General features: G+C 37.9%; 1 protein-coding gene across 2 annotated transcripts; it reads right to left on the minus strand.

The window, feature by feature from the left end:
- Positions 1-13287: 13287 nt before the first annotated feature.
- Positions 13288-17241, minus strand: LOC149143059 (pentatricopeptide repeat-containing protein At2g13600-like). Of its 2 annotated transcripts, XM_089447075.1 has the most exons (2): positions 16297-16466; positions 13288-16202 (listed from the first exon to the last, which is right to left on the minus strand). In XM_089447075.1, exons 1-2 carry the CDS (start codon positions 16323-16325, stop codon positions 13895-13897), a joined length of 2337 nt encoding a protein of 778 aa, XP_089303201.1. In that variant the 5' UTR covers positions 16326-16466; the 3' UTR covers positions 13288-13894. The 2 variants fall into 2 exon arrangements, with proteins under 2 accessions (XP_089303201.1, XP_089303200.1); XM_089447074.1 differs by having other exon boundaries at positions 13288-17241.
- Positions 17242-21402: the final 4161 nt, after the last annotated feature.

The raw sequence follows: 21402 nt of genomic DNA on the forward strand, positions 1-21402 counted from the left end.
CACAACTATAAAGATGGAAGTGTGGTTGCCCCTAGTCTTCCACAACCTATAAGGTTGACACCACAACAATTGGAAGAAAAAAGAGCAAAAGGGCTTTGTTACAGTTGTGATAGAAAATACACTAAAGGTCATAAGTGTGCTGAGAATAAATTATTCTACATAGATTGCGAAGAGGAAGAAGAAAAGGAGCAAGAAGAGTCAAAAGAAGAGGATATACTCCAGGAACAAAGCCTAGATAAAGAAGAAATGAATCCAACCATATCTTGTAATGCATTGGCGGGAATTACCACTCCTCAAACCATCAAGATAGAAGGACAATCAAGAAGAAAAAGGTAATAGTGTTGATTGATTCAGGAAGTACCCACAATTTTATTCATTGTAAAGTAGCAAAAGAATTGAATTGCTTCTTATATCTAGCACCAGAGTGTCAAGTGATGGTTGCAAATGGAGAAACAATAAATTGCTCTGGAAAGTGCCATAATATCAAGCTATCGATGGGAGAATATGTATTGACTAGCCCAATGCTTTCCATTCCAATGGGAGGTGTTGATGTTGTACTAGGAGTCCAATGGCTACAATCCTTGGGTACAATAGCTTTTAATTTTCAAGAACTTTTCATGAAATTTTCCGTGGAAGGAAAGGAAGTTGAATTAAGGGGTATTGTAGGGAAACCGGAAAGATAATTAGCTCTAATGGTATGACAAAGCTTCTAAAAAAGGGACAAAGGGGTGTAATTGCACAATTATGTTCGCTAGATGTTTCCACATTGCAATCATCTATTTCTCCAGATCTCCAAAAAGTCTTGGACAATCATTCCAAGGTATTTGAGACTCCCAAAGGTCTCCCACCTATTCGTGATCATGATCATGCTATTCATTTGATTCCAGGAAGTGTTCCTCCAAACATCAGGCCGTACAGATATCCCTATGCCCAAAAGAGTGAAATTGAACGTATGGTTGCAGAAATGCTAGAGGCTGGTATAATTCAACCGAGTCAAAATTCTTTCTCTGCTCCAGTAGTATTAGTGCACAAGAAGGATGGATCATGGCGCATGTGTCCGGATTATAGGGAGCTCAACAAGCTCACTATTAAAGATAAGTTTCCCATTCCCGTCATTGATGAATTACTAGATGAATTGCATGGATCAATTTACTTCACCAAGTTGGATCTTCATTCAGGATATCATCAAATCAGAATGAAGACTGAAGACATTCCGAAAACAGCATTTAGAACTCATGAGGGTCATTATGAATTTTTGGTCATGCCTTTTGGCCTTACCAATGCACCTTCAACATTTCAAGGTTTGATGAATTCCATTTTCAAACCATTCCTTAGAAAATTTGTGTTAGTATTTTTTGATGATATACTAATCTACAGCAAGTCTTGGAAGGATCATGTTGAACATGTTGGCAGGGTGCTACAACTATTGGAGGAGAAACAATTATATGCAAAAAGATCCAAATGTTTCTTTGGAGTACAAGAGGTGGAATATCTGGGTCATATTGTATCTCATGAAGGAGTTAAGGTAGACCCTAGCAAAATTAAAGCCATTAAGGAATGGAAAATTCCCACATCCATAAAGCATCTGCGAGGATTTCTTGGGTTGACAGGGTATTATCGCAAGTTTGTTAAGAATTATGGGAGAATAGCAGCACCTCTAACAACATTATTGAAGAAAGATGCATTTTCATGGACTCCGGAAGCAACAAAGGCCTTTGAACATCTTAAAGAGGCAATGTGCCAAGCACCGGTCTTAGCTACACCGGACTTCACAAAAACCTTTATTGTGGAATGTGATGCTTCAGGAAATGGAATTGGTGTTGTTTTAATGCAAGATGAAAGACCCATTGCTTTTGAAAGTCGTCCAATCAAGGGAAAGTTTTTACACAAAGCTATTTATGAGAAGGAAATGTTGGCAATACTCCATGCACTTAAGAAATGGTGACCCTACCTAATGGGAAGACACTTCAAGGTAAAAACGGATCATGATAGCCTTAAATACTTTTTAAACAAAGATTATCCTCTGAAGAGCAACAAAAGTGGGTCACAAAGATGTTGGGTTATGACTTTGAAATCATCTACAAAAAAGGGAAGCAAAATGTGGTGGCAGATGCACTCTCAAGAAAGGATGAGGATGTGGAAGCATTGTTGTGCGCCATTTCTATTATCCAACCAGATTGGATAAACGAAGCAAGGGAGGAATGGAAGAATGACGAAGAAGTGTGGGCACTTATTCGAAAGTTACAACAAGATTCCAGTACGTCTGATACATTTAGCTGGAAAATGATTCTTTATGGTACAAAGATCGCTTATACCTCTGTAAGAATTCCCAACTAAAACAAAAGATTCTTATGGAATTGCACACTTCTCCCTTAGGAGGGCACTCAGGATTTTTAAAAACTTACCACAGGGTTAAGAAGGAATTTTTTTGGGATGGCCTTAAATCGATATTCAAAAGTTTGTGGCGGAATGTTTGGTTTGCCAACAAAATAAAGTTGAAACAATTAAGACACCGGGTCTATTACAACCTTTATCCATTCCAAGCCAATGTTGGGAGGAGGTTTCAATGGATTTTATCACAGGTTTACCCAAGTCTGAGGGAAAGAGTGTCATCATGGTGGTAGTTGACAGACTTACCAAGTATGCACACTTTTGTGCATTATCACATCCATTTAAATCCAGTACAGTTTCTACTGCATTTATGGAAACAATTCAAAAGCTACATGGAAACCCAAAGATTATTGTAAGTGACAGAGATCCCATTTTCACTGGAAATTTTTGGACAGAATTATTTTCTTGTCTTGGTACTCAGTTAGCTCATAGCTCATCTTATCATCCTCAATCTGATGGGCAAACTGAGATAGTAAACAAATGTTTGGAAGGATATCTTCGTTGCTTTATATCTGATAAACAGACACAATGGGTCAAATGGTTGCCTCTGGCTGAATGGTGGTATAACACTTCCTTCCATACAGCAACAAAAATGACCCCATTTATGGCACTTTATGGATATCAACCACCATCCATCACATCATATTTAAGAGAAAATTCTAAGGTTCAAGCAGTGGAACATCACATCGAACACCAACAACAAGTCCTCCAACTCTTAAAGGATAACCTCATGTTGGCACAGAATAGAATGAAACAACAGACAGATCAACATCACAGCGAAAGAAGTTTTGATGTAGGTGATTGGGTATTCCTACGGCTACAACCATATAAGCAAATGTCCCTCAAACAAGCTAAGAAGGATAATAAATTATCACCAAAGTATTATGGTCCGTACAAGGTGTTGCAAAAGATTGGTACTATGGCATACAAATTGGAGCTTCCTGCAGCTTCTCGATTGCACCCAGTTTTCCATGTTTCATGTTTAAAGAAGGTTATAGGTGACAAGCTCCCAGTTCAAACAATATTGCCAGAACTTGACGAGGAAGGAAAAATTATATTGGAACCGGAAGCAGTCACAGAAACAAGAACTCGACAGCTACGAAATCGATCAATTTCAGAGTATCTTATCAAGTGGAAGAACTTATCCGCTGAAGATTCCACATGGGAGGATGAGAATTTTATACAGAAGCATCCAGAACTACTCAAGCGTTGAGGACAACACTTTTTTGAAGGAGAGGGGCATGTTGGGTCCCTATAATACTAGTGATTACCCCATTACTATTGTAGTTGCATCCCTTATTAATATTGTTGTGCCCCTATTATCCCCATATTGTTATTACTGTGCCCCATAGAATCCCTCTATTGTTATTTTTGTGGCTTTATATTATTATTGTTAGGTCGGCTGGGTTATATTGTGACTCCTTAGACTCCTATATATAGAAAGGAGGTTTTGTCATTTGAATCATCCAAGAATTGTTCATTTATGTAATGTAAAGGCCCCCTCGAAGAGGCTGAATTCTAAGGCGTTGATCTATCTTTTCTTGAGCTGGTTTCATAACATTTTCTTCCACACCATACCTAATAAGGGGTAAAAAATTTCTTGTTATATAACAATTTCAAGCCTTTCATATTCAAATGTCCATACCTCAAGTGCCATAGCCAGGAACTATCATCATAAGCAACATTTAATGTTGTACTTGCTTCACAAGGGAGATTGAAAGCAAAAATTCTATTTTGCAGCATATTAGTCTTGGCTATAATTTTACTATGATAATCTTTATTATAGATTATGCATTGCTTGTTCTTAAAAACAATTAAATATCCCTTTTCAAGGAGCTGCCCCACACTCAACAAATTATGTGCTAGACGAAGAACATATAAAACATCATTAATGCGCTTTGGTTTTCCTTGTTTTGTCTTCACAAAAATTGTTCCCTTACCTTTAGCTTCAACTGGCTTGTCATCTCCCAAGAGTACATCAAATTTTACAGATTCATCTATCTTCACAAATCCATCTTTATTTCATGTCCTATGATTGTTGCAACCACTATCCAAAAGCCACACCTCCTTGGAAACATTATTAGTTGAATCACAAGCCAAGAATAAAGTGCCAACATCTTCTTTTTCTTCAGAAAAATTAGCTTCTTGTTTTTATTTTTTCCAACAATTCCGTTCATAATGGCCAAATCTTTTACAATAAAAACACTTAACTTGGGATTTACTAAATATTTTACCTCCATCATTGTCATCATTGCCTCTTCCTTTGTTGTTCGCAGAAAACCTTCTTCCTCGACCTCTACCTCTTTTGAATATCCGTCCTCTTCCTCTTCCATGAATGTTATGAATTTCCTCATGGAATGAATTCTCATGTTCATGACTTTTGTCTTTGGAAACATTTCCTTTTGCTTGAAAAGCTTGCTCAATAGATTTTTTAGAAGATCTATTCATTCTTTGCTCGTGAGATTGAAGAGATCCCATTAGCTCATTCACAGACAACTGAGTTAGATCCTTAGACTCCTCAATAACAACAACAACCCCATCAAATTTAGCAGGGAAACTTCTTAAAATATTCTCAACAATCTTTTGATATTTTAGATCTTCTCCATAAGACCTAATTTCATTCACTATTCCCATAACTCTAGTGAAAAAATCTTGAATAGATTCAGAGTTTTGCATGCACAAAGTTTCAAATTCTCTTCTTAAGGACTGCAACTTAACAACTTTTACCTTATTCATTTGATATGCTTGTTGCAACACATCCCATGCCTCCTTTGATTTTGTTACTCCAACTAGTCTTGGAAAAATGGAATCATGCACTGCTTGCTAGATTAGGAAGAGAGTCTTTGAATCCTTTTTATGATTTTCCTTTAGCTGTGTTCTTTGGTCTTGAGTTCAGTGGGCAAGTGTTTGAGCATCTAGTTCTGTATAACCATTTTCTATGAAATCCCACAAATCTTGTAAGAGAAACAATGTTTTCATTTTAATGCTAAAAAAACCAAAGTTCTCACCTTTAAACACTCGTATTTGTGGCTGAGAAATATTCATACTATTGTTGTTGTTGGCCATTGCTGCCAACTGTTGAGCACTCCACCAATAACTTGAATATGCACAAGCTTCACAAAATTATGAAAACTCTTGCCAATGGTTTTCACAAACTTTTGAAATCTCCTGCCAACAACGCACACTTTACATACAAATCAACTCTCTTCACCTAGCTCTGATACCACATGTTAAATCTATCAAGAGCATACAATTGAAAACATGGAAAAAAAAAAATGAACAAGACTTTAGAAAAGTTTGGTTCTCAATGCATGTCTCTTGCATTGAGAACCAAACTTTTCTATTTTTTGTTCATTGTTTTTCTTTCATGTTTTCATATGTATGCTCTTGATAGATTTAACATGTCCAAAGTGGAATTTGCCCATAGTTGCGCAATTTAACACTCCCTCTCAACTAGGAGAATTCCACCTACCAATATCTGACCATCGATCATCATGTCATCCTGTCATCATGTACTATCTTTGTATCTCATCTCATCTATGCTGAAGATTGATATAGATAATAAGAATAATCGATCGAGAGTGAGTCACAAGACCTTGCCACTCTCCACTAACAAAAGTCAGTCCACATAACTAATGGTAAAACCCCAATCTGACTTGATCCTGAGCAATCGATTTGTTGAACATCTTGCATCCTAGACATAGGGAGTACGACAATACATGATGCGTCCATATGTAGTGTTATGGTCCCTATCCTCTTTTCCCAACTCATTGGCCATATGAGAGGTACTTCCCAAGAGTCTTAGACTGCAAGGGTAGGACGTATGTTGGGGCATCAACAGGAGAAGGTGAACCACTCATCTTGATCATATGCCATAGGAAAAGGTGAACCACTCATCCTATGCATATATCATTAGTCATAGGGGAGGTGAACCACTCACCCTATACACAACATACCTACAGGGGAAGGTGAACCACTCACCCTATGGTCACACATAGCTCCAAGAAGTACTCCAGGCCCCCAAGAGCTCCCAGAGCTCAATTTCCAACTCAAGCGGGACCCTCATGGGAGGGTATTTCCATGACTCCAAGTCTCTCTCGGAAGGTTAAGAACTTGACCTTCCCCAAGGGCTTCATGAGGTTTTTTGCAACTTGTTCATTCATCCTGATGTGTTGGAGCCTTATTTCTCTCCATTGTACCATATCTCGGATAAAGTGGCACCTGATATCAATATTCTTGGAGTGGTTGTGGAACATAGGATTCTTTGAAAGGCGAATCCCACTCTGATTGTCGTAGTAGATAACAGTGGTATCTAGCACGTGCTCAAATAAATCACTAAAGAGCTTCCTCAACTAAACAACTTCACAACAAACCATACTAGTTGCAATATATTTGGCCTCGATGATGCTTAGATAAACCAATTTATGCTTCATGTTCATCCAAGAAATTGAAGCAGATCCCAAAGAGAAGCAACATCCTGACGTGCTCTTTCTCTCCACCACCCTGCTAGCCTAGTTAGCATCAAAATATCCATGTAGCCTCAAATTCCCGACAGTGTATCTCAATCCATAGTTGATAGTGCCACGAAGATATCTTAAGAGATTCTTTGCAGCAACCCAATGTATGTGATGAGGCTCAACCATAAATTGACTCAAAGTATTTACAGTGAAGCATATGTCAGGTCAGGAGTTTACCAAGAACATTAGGGCCCCCACAAGTTGTTTATATTTAGAAGGGTTTTCCAATTCGGGCCCAACAACACTTCCACATAGCTTCTTGAAGTTTAGTTCCATCAGAGTAGTCACAAACTTGCATTCCACCATCCCACATCTTTCTAACAACTTCACAATTTATTTTCCTTGAGAAAGGAAAATCTCACTTGGCTTTTGCCATACCTCTAGGCCTAGGAAGTAATGCATCAGTCCTAGGTCTTTCATCTCAAATTTGGAAGTCAACTCCCTCTTGCATTGATAAATGAGAGGGTTTGCACCAGTTAGAAAGAGATCATCAACATAAAGGACCAAAATAAGTGGGATGTCCTTTTCAACCTTGAAGTATAGGTTTGGATCACCATAGCTTCTAGTAAATCCTAGCTTCATGAGATAATTGTCAATCCTTTCATACCAAACCCTAGAGGCTTGCTTCAACCCATAGAGGGATTTCTTCAGCCGGCAATCATGTGTCCTTCTATCTTGTACTTCAAACCCCTGAGGTTGTTCCAAGTAGACTTCCTCCTTAAGTGAGCCATGCAAGAATGCAGTCTTGACGTCCATTTGATGTAGGCTCCATCCTTGATTGGCAATGAGAGAAATAATAGATCGGATAGTGGTATATCAAGCAACTGGTGCAAATATTTTATCATAGTCCACTCTTTCCTTTTGAGAGAAGTCACAAGCTACGAACCTGGCCTTATATTTTTCAACACTTCCATCAACTCCATGTTTAATTTTGTAAAGCCATTTTGAGGTGACCACAGACTTATCCTTGGGTCTAGGTACCACATCCCAGACATCATTCTTCATGATTGATTCATATTCCTCACTCGTCACATCTTTCCATACTTGGTGCTTTACAACTTCTTCAAACGTGCAAGGTTCATCTTGAACAATAGTACTCATGGCAGCCAAGTATCCTTGATACATGTTAGGCTTCTTGCTTTCATGAAATGTCCCTCTTGGAGCAATATGTCTTTCAACATCTTCGAGAGTATCTTTGAGCCATAGTGGCCTTTTCCTTGAGGTAGAAAGATCACCAGGAGGTGGATCAAGAGGATCCATCAGGCCATCAACATCATGCATAGGCTCATCCATCAAAGGTTCTTCTTGTGATTTAGCAGTATCATCATCATCCTTCTTTGGGATGGGGAGATCTCTAGCTTTCCCAAGGTCAGTGGTAATATATCGGCTTACTTCCACATCTCTTTGACCAGATACATAGATTCTACATGCCTTTGAATTTTCACTGTATCCAACGAATATACTTTTCTTCCCAAAAGCTTCCAATTTATCCATTTTCTCTTTAGGCACATGAAAGTATACGGGACAACCAAAGATTCTAAAATGAGAAACACCATATTTCTTACCAGTGAAGACTTCCTTGGGTGTCTTGCAATCCAAAGCTTGATACTAGCTCCTATTTTGAACATATACAACAGTGTTGGCAACTTCTGCCCACAAGAATTTCGGTAGACCATGATCATAGAGCATGGCACGGGTGGCTTCCATGATTGTTCGATTCTTCCTTTCAGCAACACCATTCTGATCAGGAGTGTATAGAACAATTGTCTCCCTCTTAATGCCAACCTCTCTGCAAAATTCATTGAATTCATTTGATTCATATTCAGTTCCATTGTCGATCCTCAACGTCTTGATCTTCTTCCATGTTTGATTCTCCACCAATGCTTTGAAAGAACGAAACCATTTGAACACTTCATCCTTCCTGTTCAAGAAATAGATCCATGTTTTGTGTGAGAAGTCATCCACAAAGATTGCATAATATATGTATCTTCCCAATGAGGTTACGAGCGGGACACCAAATAGGTCAGAATGGACCAATTGAAGAATATTAGTTTTCTTGCTTTCACTAGAAGGGAATGGTCCCTTTGTATGTTTCCTGGCTACACATCCCTGACAGACTCCTCCATGGTTCATATTAAAGTAGGGAATCCCTGTGACCATCTTCCTTACCCCAGGTAAGGCTTTGTAATGTAAGTGGGAAAATCTCTGATGTCATAACTCATATTGAAGAGAAGTATCGCTTGCCAAAGCTCCCAAAGGACTTCCACCAACTTTATAGAGACCATCAACCGTAAATTCAAGAGTAAATGCATCTTTAGGGTTTCTATGCCAAATATGTACCTTTCCATCAATGAATGCTACCTTGAAGCCTTTGTCTTCCATCGCAGAAATAGATACCAAGTTCTTCTTCAAATCGGGCACATACAACACTTTTTGTAGATGTATGGTTTGACCATGATTCAAATGTAGAGTGACAGTTCCTATCCCTTTCATGTGGTAGGTGGCATTATCTCCAAGTATAATCTTTAGATTAGTTTTCTTCTCAACTAAATTTGAGAGGGCCTCCTTGTATCTAGTGAAGTGCCTTGAGGATCCACTATCAATCAACCAATGATCTAAAGTATCCGGAGGAGAGGCAGTTGATAGAGCAGAAATAAGATAAAACTCATCTTGTTTTTCTACAATATTACTTTCATCATACATGGCATTTCTTGTCCTTTTGGGAGGTCATCCATTTCCATCTCGAGCAACTGGAGCATTCCTCTTTCCTTTGTTGTTATACCTATTGTTCCTTTGACTGTCATTGCTTTTGTAATTGATGTTGTTGTTATTATCATCCATTGGAGGATTCTTCTTGTGAGGGCACTCTCTAGCATAGTGGTCGAACATGTTACAATTGTAACATCTTCCTTTGAATCCCTTCTTAGATCCTTAACCCCGTCATCTTGGACCAACATCATTCTTCCTCTTTGCATAGAAAGGAGTAGGTTCATTTCCATTTTTGGATTTATCTCTCTCCATCATCCTTGTCTCCTATTAAGTGCATCTAGCCAATAACTCATCGAAACCAAGTATCTTGTCATTGTTGAGAATGGTGGTGACAAATACATCCCATGGTCTTGAAAGACCTCTAAGAGAAATGAAAGTGAACTCCCTGTCAGAAATAACTTCTCCACTAGATAGCAAGTCATTCTTGATTTGAGTTATTCTCATGAAGTAGGATTGGATAGACTCCCCTTTATTCATCTTGATATCCTTCAACTTGTTTTTGAGAAAGAGGATTTGATTTGCATTGTTCACTTTGCACATCCCAGCCAGTGTATCATACATTTATTTAGAAGTTCCCAAATCAGAAATATAGGCAACCAAATGCTTTTGAATGGAGTCAATTATAATTTTCTTAGTTTTGACCTCACCTTTTCTATACTTTGTTCTAGTAGCAATAGGTGCATTCGAAGGAGGTCCAACCACTTTTCCTTGCACATAGTCCAATATTTCATGCTCCTCCAAAGTCAGGTCCAAAGTCATCTTCCATGTACGATAGTCAGATTTGTCATTGAGCTTGTCCTCAGTGTTGAAGCAAGATGTAGAGGCAATGGAGACTTGTCAAATATTCTTTGTCCAACAGATATCTTAGTGATTGTTTTTCTCTCTCTTGCTTGGGCTTGTCCTCACCTGGGCTCTGATACCATGTTAATTTTAGATAACAATGGAATGTTCTATGCTTGCAACAATTACTCCAATGTCCTTTCATTAGCCCAATGATAATTTCCACTTTATTTCCAATAGCAATCACATAAACCATTAATTCACATTGACAATAACTATAGATATAACATAAACAATAAATGCAAAAGACAAGCCAAGGCGAGAGAATACAAGAATTTGGCTCAAGCCAGGGAAAAACCCCAAGATGGGGAAAACCCTTAATCAATTCTTCTTATTATAAATATCAAATGTTCAACAAAGAGAGAAAGTGTACAATAATACAAAGTCAAAGCCAAAATTGACTTACCATTTTGATGATCCAATACCACTATCCAAAACAGCCTAGTGAAATTTGCAATTATGCCCTCAGTCAAAAGCAATCAAATTCTACCCTAAAAAGAAAGTCAACAACAGTGAAAGTCTAGTCAAACTCTTCCAAAACAACTCGGTCAAAGGAGAGAGAAACTCGGCCTCTCTTGTTAGTCAAAGTCAGCCCAAAACAATCAACAAATCAACAATCAAATTTGGTCAACCTGAAGTCAACCCTACAGTCAACGCAGGTCAAAGTGCCCATAAATCTTGGTTTTTTATGCCAGTTAATGCGTCCTACCCAAACAAAATTATTCCTCCAAAAATCACAGTGAAAACAAGTCAAAGGAGCCTCGATCAACGCTGGTCAAACTCAGCTAAAACAAAAAGTCAACAATCAGTCACACCGCCTTCTAAAATCTGCACATGTGAGAGAAATAGGCTACCTGCAATTTGTACGACCCAATCAGATGAAGATAGAGAAGATATGATGAGTTGTGATGGTGCCAAATGAGGTTTGAGGTCACTCTTATTTATATGTGTTGGAGGAGGGTCAATTTGTCCAACTTGACCCCAAGCTGACCTTGACAAATTGCACGTGTGGTCTTCACTTCAAAACATATTCTCCTTGTCTGATTTTAGTGAACTTTAGGTCAATTTTGGTCCTCTCGAAAAGAGGAATTCAATGCAATAATTATCTCCATCAAATGAGCTATCCAAAGTGGAATTTGCCCCTAGTTGCACAATTTAACACATCATACTAGGTTACTATTGTACCACCATTCAAGAAGGGGTAACCACTAGACCCATTGAGCTTGCTCAAATTCAATTGAGTACCTTGAAGCCTGGACAATTCCTACCAAAAATTGCTAGTGATGATGGGATCATGATCAGTCACAACGAATTTAGGCATGCCATGTCATTAAAAGCATTGTCCATGAATACTTGTGCTATTTTGGAGGCTTGAATGGTGTTATAAGACAAAAAAAAAATGACCATATTTGAAAAGGTGCCCAACAATGACCATTATTTCTGATTTGTTGCCTAACTTAGATAGGCCAAGTAAAGTCCATAGAAATATGAACCCAAATAATGACAAAAATGAGTAAAAATTGTAATGCCCATAAAACCTTACTATTTCCTCTTTGTATCTCTAACAAGTGTAACATTTTGACACAAAGATGCGGATGTGCTTTTTCATGCCTCCCCTCAATATTCTTACCCTTATGGGATATATATAAAAAAAGAGAATCTATAAGGAATTTGATTAGGCGAAGAATGAGATAGCAGAAAGGGATGACAGAGAGTCATTTCCAAGTGGAGGCAATGCACGGGGGGTCTATTGAGAATGATACAGAAAGTTGAAACAACCCACAACTCCCATGGGATATATATATAAAAAGAGAGAATCTATAAGGAATTTGATTAGACGAAGAATGAGATAGGAGAAAGCGATAACAGAGAGCAATTTCCAAGTGGAGGCAATGCACCAGGGTCTATTGAGAATGATACAGAAAGTTGAAACACCTCCCAACCAAGATCATAACACCTGAGATTGTGCCTCTTCTAGCTCATAGAATCCACCTTGTTCTGCTTCTGGCACTCAGAGCGAAGAAGATAATCATGAAGATAATCAAAAGCACAGGGGTCAGGTCACCCTAGTCCCAAGGCAATATATAAGGTCACTCTTCTAGCAATATACAATTGGTGCTGCAGGAAACAAAAATGATGGCAGAGTTTACCACAACCGTAAAGGAAACAGGAATCTTACAGGTTGAGGTCATCAGTCCCCCCCTCCCAACAAGTAGGAAAGAATGGATATTAAGTCAGATATAGAGTTCCTGAGCTTCCACCCTAGCGGGGGTACAGATATTGATGCCACCACGTCCTCGTTCAGTTGCTCCTAGATTACTCAGTCAAGTTGAGATGGCATCTGTATCTCGAGGGACGATACAAACAAGAATTGTTCCTCTGATGACTTTTGGGCCCATTTCGGTTAGTTCATTAAGTTCCAGTTTAGCACAAGGTTTAATAAGCTCATACTCTCAATTGTTACTGATTACTTTTGGTTTTTTGTGTCTACGGTGTCAAAATTGTATATTGTTGCCTCCTGACCGCCAGAGATTAGCAATCTATTCAAGAGCACGCTAAGGAAATTTATCTGGAAAAAATTTCACTTATACCACAACCTAAAACTTTAGTTGATGATTGAGTTCACAAGAAGTTGCATTTCGATTCCCAGGGAAATCTAATTTAGTATATATGCACCAAGAGTAGATGATGTTAATGATAGGTCACAGATGAATATTACTGATTATGAAGTGCACCAAGTATCAATGTTGAGTTTAGAGGCTACACCACAGGAAAGCGGACAAGTTAATGGATTTATTAAATCAGGCGACTCGGAAGGGAGTTCCTAATCCCCTTCTGATCTCTTTACATAATGCCCAGAGACTTCATTTGACAGGACTACTTTATTACAAGTGTCCTTATCTGAGGATTATTGAGAAATCTTGTATTCTGGTTTATGTTCAGCAGAAACTCAATATGTAATCATGTGCTAAGTTTTTTGTAACTTACGCACACAGTAAACAGATTCGAGCTTCAAATTTTCTTTATAATATCCACCCTGTCCTACTCACACACCTATAGTGAGCATAGCTAGTAATTTGCTAGCAAGTACAACCAGACACTGATATGGAAAAAGGCGATCATATTGTTATGGCATATCACATGTAGTTGTTATGTTAGAGGTGTTGACAGAGGTGAAAAAATTATGAATATGTAAAGGACTTCTGTATGGAACGTCTGGAAATCAATAGGATTGACTTCTTGTTTGGGATTTGTGCATTTTGGTACTGCGTTCTCTCATGCTTCTCTACAAGGTGACCTGTTTTTCAAGAATTGTATAGCATTCGTCTACCATCATTTATCTCCCTAGACAACCTCTAAAACTTTCTACAGATATTCTATATTTGCAGGTTCAATCGATCTCCCGTCAAAAAAACATGCACTTCTTTATTGACCTCGATCCAACTACATCCAGGTCTTTTTTTTGCACCTCTCTCTTTCATCATCCTTCGTACCTTTTCAATGTCATCCCACCTGCCAGCTGTAGCATAAATGTTTGATAGAAGCACATAAGGTGCAGTATTTTTAGGGTCCAACTCAAAAAGGTGCTCCGCCGCACATTCTGCTAGTTCTATATTGTTATGAACTCTACAAGCACCAAGCAAACAGCTCCATATGGGGGCATCAGGATTCATTGGCATTTTGTTGATGAAGTCTTGGGCTTCATCTAGATGTCCAGCACGCCCAAGAAGGTCAACCATGCATATATAGTGTTCCATTGAAGGTACCAAGTTATACTGTTTACTCATGGAATTGAAGTATTGATAGCCCTCGTCTACTAGACCTGCATGACTGCAGGCAGAAAAAATACTAACTAAGGTTACATGGTCCGGGATCATGCCAGAGTGTTTCATTTGTTCAAAGAGTTTGAGGGCCTCCTTGCTACAGCCATGCATAGCATATCCTCCTATCATTGTGTTCCATGACACTATGTCTGGGTGATGCATCGTCTCAAATAGTTCACGTGCCTTCTGTATGCTTCCACATTTTGCATACATGTCTATGAGGGAATTCATCACCGCATTATCAGATCCAAATCTGCTTCTAATTATATTTTCATGGATCTCCATACCCTGTTCCAAAGCCGCCATGTTGGCACATGCTGCGAGAACAATTGTAAATGTTGTTGAGTCTGGCCTCGCACCTTCCAATTGCATTTGTTGAAAAAGGTTCAGGGCCTGGTCATCATGCCCATTCTGTGCAAGTCCTGCAATCATTGCATTCCATGACACAGTGTTCCGTTCCTTCATTCCCTTAAAAATTGTAAGGGCTTTATCAACAAGCCCATTCTTTGCATATCCTGTAATCAATGCATTCCATGAGACCAGGTCTCGCTGATGCATTCTCTGGAACAATTCCCACGCTTTCTCTATGCTCCCACATTGTGCATACATATCTAGAACGGCTGTCATCACAAAGACATCAGACTGAAATCCACTTGTAATTATTTTTGCATGGATCTCCATACCTTGTCCTAAAGCTGTCGAATCAGAACACACTGGTAGAATATTGATGAAGCTTTTTGAATCTGGTTTGACGCCTGCAAATAGCATCTGTTGAAAAAGTTTCAAGGATTCCTCACCCTGCCCATCATGTGAAAGTCCTGCAATTACTGTATTCCATGAAATCACATTTTTCTGAGGCATTTCTTTAAAGAATTGCAGGGCCTTATCAGTGAGCCCATTTTGTACATATGCAGAAATCATCACGTTCCATGAAACTGTATCTTGATGATGCATTTTCTTAAAAATTGCATATGCTTTCTCTAAGCTCCCACATTTTGCATACATGTCTATCAGCGCATTCATCACCATGATATCAGGTTGAAATCCACTGGTAATTATTTTTCTATGAATCTCCATGCCGTATTCCAAAGCTGCCATTTTAGTACATGCTGAAAGAACAGTAGCAAAAGTTTTTGAATCCGGCATTGCACCAACCGATTGCATTTCTTGAAAAATCTTCAGCACCTCCTCGTAATGGCCATTCTGGGCAAATCCTGAAATCACTGCATTCCATGACACCACAGTTCTTCGAGTCATATCATTGAAGAGTTCCATTGCCTCATGAACAAACCCATTCTGTGCAAACCCTGTTATCATAGTATTGCAAGAGACCACATTTTTTTCAGGCATTTCCTTAAAGAGTTTCAAAGCCTCTTCTACAAATCCTCTATGCGCATATCCTGCAATCATAACATTCCATGAGACCACATCTAGAAAACTACTTGTGTCAAATATTTCACGTGCCATCTCTAAACTCCCACATTTTGCATACATGTCTATCAAGGCATTCACCAACAAAATATTAGATGCAAGCCCATTTGTAATGATTTTTCCATGGATCCCAATACCCATCTCCAAAACTGCCAAGTTGGTGCATGCTGGGAGAACACTGGCGAAGGTTTTCGAATCTGGCATTAAATCCATTTGCTGAAAGAGAAACAAGGATTCCCTACTATGGCCATTCTGTGCAAATCCTGCAATCATAGCATTCCATGAAGCCAAATTTCGTTGAGTCATTTTGTTGAAGATTTCAAAGGCCTCACCGGTGAACCCATTGTGTGCATATCCTGCAATCATAGTCGTCCAGGATACGAGATCTCGTTGAAGCATTTTTTCAAACAGTTCGCGTGCCTTCTCTATGCTGCCACATTTTGCATACATGTCTATCAGGGAATTTACCACAACGAAATCAGATTCGAATCCAGTTTTAATAATAATAGCATGGACACACTCACCCTGCTGTGGGGATTCGGAGTTGGCACATGCTGGAAGGACACTGGCAAAGGTGAAATTATTGGGTTGAACCCCTGTTCTTGGCATTTGATGAAAGAGTACCAATGCCTCCTCAGGAGGTCCATGCCTTGAGTAAGCTGCGATCATTACAGTCCACGAGCACACATTTCGTTCAGGCATTTGGTCGAAAACTCTGCGAGCGTCCACCGCGCTCCCGCACTTAACATACATGTTGAGAAGAGTGTTCTGTAAAAATCTGTCTCCCATGAATCCCATCTGATTGAGATGGGCGTGGATTAGTTTGCCATCTAATAAGGCCTTATTCCCAACGCAGCCCTGCAAGAGATGAACGTATATACTAGACTGCAGAGGCTTGTCCGTCACGGTCAAAACGTTGAGATGGGTGAAAGGTTCAGGGTTAACATTGACATTAGCTTGTGTTTTGGGAATGTTAGTACTGAGCATTTTATGGTGAAGATCAAACAACACCACCATCATCTTCTTCTTGTCTGAATTGCTTAGTGGTTGGAGCATTCTCATTGCCTGCTGCTGCAGCCTACATAGGAATGAATTCCAAGAACTTAACCAAGGTCACCCGGCACCACTTCATCGTCTCCGCAATGCGTCTAATGCCTGCAAATAATTCATGGAAAATTTTGAAAGCGAAGAGGATAACTTATTGTAACCAAAGGGTGCGCAACTAATCACCTTATGCCCTGTACTTCTTCGAGTGTCTCTGACTACATTTCCTTTTCATTAGTATTCCTTCTGTAGGTGGGTAATCCTTTAGAGGGATTGCTAGGAAGTAGAGGTTAATGCTCTGCACTGTAACATGTACATGTAATGCATTTTCTGTTAATAAGAATGAAATATACATAATCTGCTCAAATTGCGCGATCTGGATCTGTAATGTCTGCGTCTCAGAAGTCTCTTTGGCATACCGAGAAGCTTATGTACACTGGAATAAACAATGTGTATATATCATTCCATGTATATACGCAGTACATCTGTACTTCACTATTGGGATGTTTATTACTGAATAATATGAATAAAGGATAACCTAATAAGTAGATTAATTAATTTTGTCCAGAAATTGGTTAGAATTGTGTTAGAAGTTATAAGAATTTTGTTAAGTGGGATGATTAAGGTATAGATTAATTAGTTTATCTAGGATTTAGTTTCTATTAAGTTATAGGTTTAAATTTTATGGAAGAGGTTGAAGATGGGAGTCATTTTTGGAGGTATCAAACTATTCCAAGGGGTATCCAAGTTCCACTGAGTTTTACACAAGTGATAGCAACCCAGTGGTGGGCAAATCATTCTTCCATCTAACATTGGGGTTGGCCTCGGCCTAGACTCAACGTTGTTGGAAAAAAAAAAAAAAAAATTATATTGCACTAGTTTTTTGGGACAAGGAATGGTGGGGATCCTAGATGACTAGAGCATATCCCTAAATTTTTCAACCCAATGTTGCACTAGTTTTTTGGGACAGGGAATGGTGGGGATCCCAGATGACTAGAGCATACCCCTAAATTTTTCAATGGGTTGGGAACGACAATAATATATTATGTGTGTGTGTGTGTGCGTTTGTAAAATACGAAAGAATATTAAAATTTTAGAATTCAACATTGTAGTATTATGCAGAGCCCTTACACTTCCCAGTTATAAAACACTCGAGCAATTCAAAAATGCACTGAGTAACACTCTATTATTGGCCATTAGACATGAGTAAAATGCAATTTTGTTTTAGGAAACTTCAGTGTAATTATTTTCAATTTGCAATAAGGTTCGTGAAGAATTGCCTCTATAGCACCTATTCTTCCTCATATTTCTTGTTATTGATGATTATGTAAAAACCTAAAAAGCAATTCCCTTCTCAATAGGTTTTGTAAACTTTTAGAGTTGTGTTGAAAACCACTAAAACACTTTGGTTTTGTAAAGATCTTAAATTTGGATATCAGATTCAGAAGGTGATTGAATATGAATTTATTCAAACGTTTAATACCCAATCCAAATCAATACTATTTTATTGTTTTCACAATGCTTGAAATTGGGATGGTGTAAGCAGTGGACTTTGAATGACTCCTAGAAACTCATTACAACATGTAAATGCGACACCCCTTTCATTACCCCAAATTTTGTAATGTAATTAAGAACATATAATGTGAGGGTGTTAATGTTGATGCTATGATGTCAAACTCTATTATATGATGTAATGTTTATTTTTATTAATAAAAATGCTAGAGTTGAAGAGGACAACTAATGGATTCTGATGCCTAAGGGAGGGGGAAAACTTGACTTAAGAGGAAAGATATACCTTGAGTGAATATTTCCCTTTGATGTGATGGTTCGTCTTCCCAAGAAGCTGAAAGGTTGGAAAGATGAAGGGTCAAGGTGTGATTATAAAAATAAGAGGGAGAAGTAATCAAGGGGTTCTTCTTCTTAGTTCTTAAGCTTCTAGTTTTTCTATCTTCTATTATTCTTCTCATACAGTCATTTTTTCTTTCTCTCACTCAGAAATTTGATTTCGCATGAGAATTGGTGACAACTTGTGTAATAGGAATTGAATGTGTTGTAGTGTTTTTTCCTTGAACTAGATGGCTCTGAGGAATGGGAGTTGTCCTATCTGTGCATGACACAAAGAGCATTGATGAAAAGAGGGCCATGGGATTGCAAATATCATAAAAGGACTCTCTTGTGATGTGCATACCTGCATTGTCATTTGTGAATGCCTATGGGCATGGTCAAGGAATGAAAAGGTTGAACACTTAGATTCGTTATTGTGTGTGGAGGAGAGTGGCTTTCACTTTTTTTGTTAAATCTAATTTGAAATTTGTGTGTTAAATCCTTGAGTTTATTTTTTCCCTCAAGGCATCAATATCTAGATCAGGGGTGGCTAGCTATGAGAAAGATTGCAACATAATTAAACCTATGGTTGGGTGGAGAGTGGCTCACCCTTCTTTAGTTTCATATTGCAAAATATTTGACTCAAGACAAGTATCTCTTATGCATGACTATTTAATTTCTCTTTTCAAAAAGTTTATATGTACATACATTTACACTCCAACACATTTATCATGGTTGTAGTTGTTTTATATTTATTAAATTTTGTAACAACACTACTTGAGGAAGATAGGCTTCCTAAATTCTTCTTTAAATAGGTCATGTTGGCATTTCTACTATAACATTTCTTCTAGGAGGTTCCAGGAGTTGAAACTTGGACCATAGTGAGGGGAAATACCACTAACCCTATAGCAAAATTTCAAGATCTTTGATCACGAAATTTTGGTAAACATGATTAGAGGAAGTTGGGCTTCCTAAATGCATCTTTAAACAAACCATGTTGGCATTTTTGTTGTAACTTTTCTTCTAGAAGGTTCTAGAAGCCAAAACTTGGACTATAGTGAGGGGAAATCCAATTGATCATCTGGCCCAATTTTTAGATCTTGGGTTACAATATTTTAGGAGATTTGATCAGAGGAAGTTGAGCTTCTTGGATGCTCCTAAAATCATGCATCAAACATGTAACGTTCAAATTTCTATTATAACTTTCATCTGGGAGGTTACAGAGGCTGAAACTTGGACCATAGTGGGGAGAAATCCATTAATCATTTGGTTTAGTTTTCAGAAGTTGGACTACTGTAATTTAGGAGATATTCCTTGAGGAAATTTCTATATTAGTTTGCATGCAAAGTGTTTGAAGAAAAGTCTAAATGGTTTAATGATTCATTGCATGCAATCTATTTGATGAAATGCCACAATGAAAATGTTGTTTTGTGGATGGGGATAGCAATGTTGTATGTTAGCACTGTTGTATGATAGTATTGTTATAGTTGATATATGACTATTTGTATGCAAAACATTTGAATAAATGTGTTAAATGTGTTTTATTACAATTTGCATACAAATTATTTGATAAAATATCTCAAAGACAAAAATCAAAAGTTGCATGATTGAGCGGTATGTTTTAGTTAGTATGGTATAAGTGGAATTAGAACAATGTTTTTTATTTGATTTCATACAAAAATTTTGACAACATGTCTATAAGAAAATTACTACTTAATTCGTTGTATACAAAGTATTTGAAGAAATGTTTACATGTAAAGTTCTTGAAAAAATGTATGACAGATGAAAATCAAGTTTTTGCAAGTGTGGTTAGGATAAATTTAGTAGGTGTATGTGACAAAGTGGTATCAGAGCTTATTGTCAAGCTAGTAAAAGGAAAGTGAAAATTTTGGGTACCCTGTAACCTCTATAAATCATCGAGGGAAATGGGTTTGTTACAAGTGGTATCAGAGCATGGTTCAGCACTAGACCTAGATTGGCTCAAGAATAGATGAAATGGGAATTATGATACTACATTACAAAGTGATATCAGAGCTAAGGTTCAACATTACACCTTGATGAGCTTGAGTATAGGAAAAAAATTAGGTTTTAAATTGATATCTATGCATACATGTGCATTTATGTGAAATTATTTTGTTGTATATATGAATACATTGATGTTACTTGAAGACTGACTTGAGTTTGATGCAACAAGGATAAACATGCAAGATGCTAACTTGATTCGCTAGAGAAACTCGATAGAATTGCAAAAGTTTATGGCCAAGTGATGCAACCATAACTATGAGGGAGAATCTCTTAACTTATCTCTTGCTAGTTTTAATACTTTTCTTTAATGTTTTGAGAAGTTGTCATATGTTGATAAATAATAGCATGGGCATCATAAAAATACAAGAGATGAAATAGTTCAAAGTTGTATGTCCATCGAATAGATATTAAATAATGAAATGATAGATGCATGAAGATATCCTAGGTGCATACAATAATGGATGTGCATGAAAAAAGACTTGGAGTAGTCAGGTGTCATAACATGATTCAAATTACTAATAATGGTTAATGGTGAACATGTAATCAAGAATAGGTTGACAACATGATTGGGAAGCCAATGAAGGTGTTGAGTGTATTCTTATGTGTTAAAATTGGCAACTAGGACCAAACTCCATGTGGGTCATCTTATTTATGGCAGCTGATATTTTTCTTGGATTCCTCTCATTGAGAGGTGTAGGATTGATCTAACGATCATCCAATCCCAACATGTATTCATG

This window comes from Pinus tabuliformis, chromosome X, assembly GCF_031772625.1.
Source record: "Pinus tabuliformis cultivar Carrire ecotype Pingquan chromosome X, CPIR1, whole genome shotgun sequence".
NCBI lineage: Eukaryota > Viridiplantae > Streptophyta > Pinopsida > Pinales > Pinaceae > Pinus > Pinus tabuliformis.

What these genes read in the sequence shown, in the direction of transcription:
- LOC149143059 (XM_089447074.1), bottom strand. Translation starts at nt 16,834, where the DNA reads ATGAGAATGCTCCAACCACTAAGCAATTCAGACAAGAAGAAGATGATG.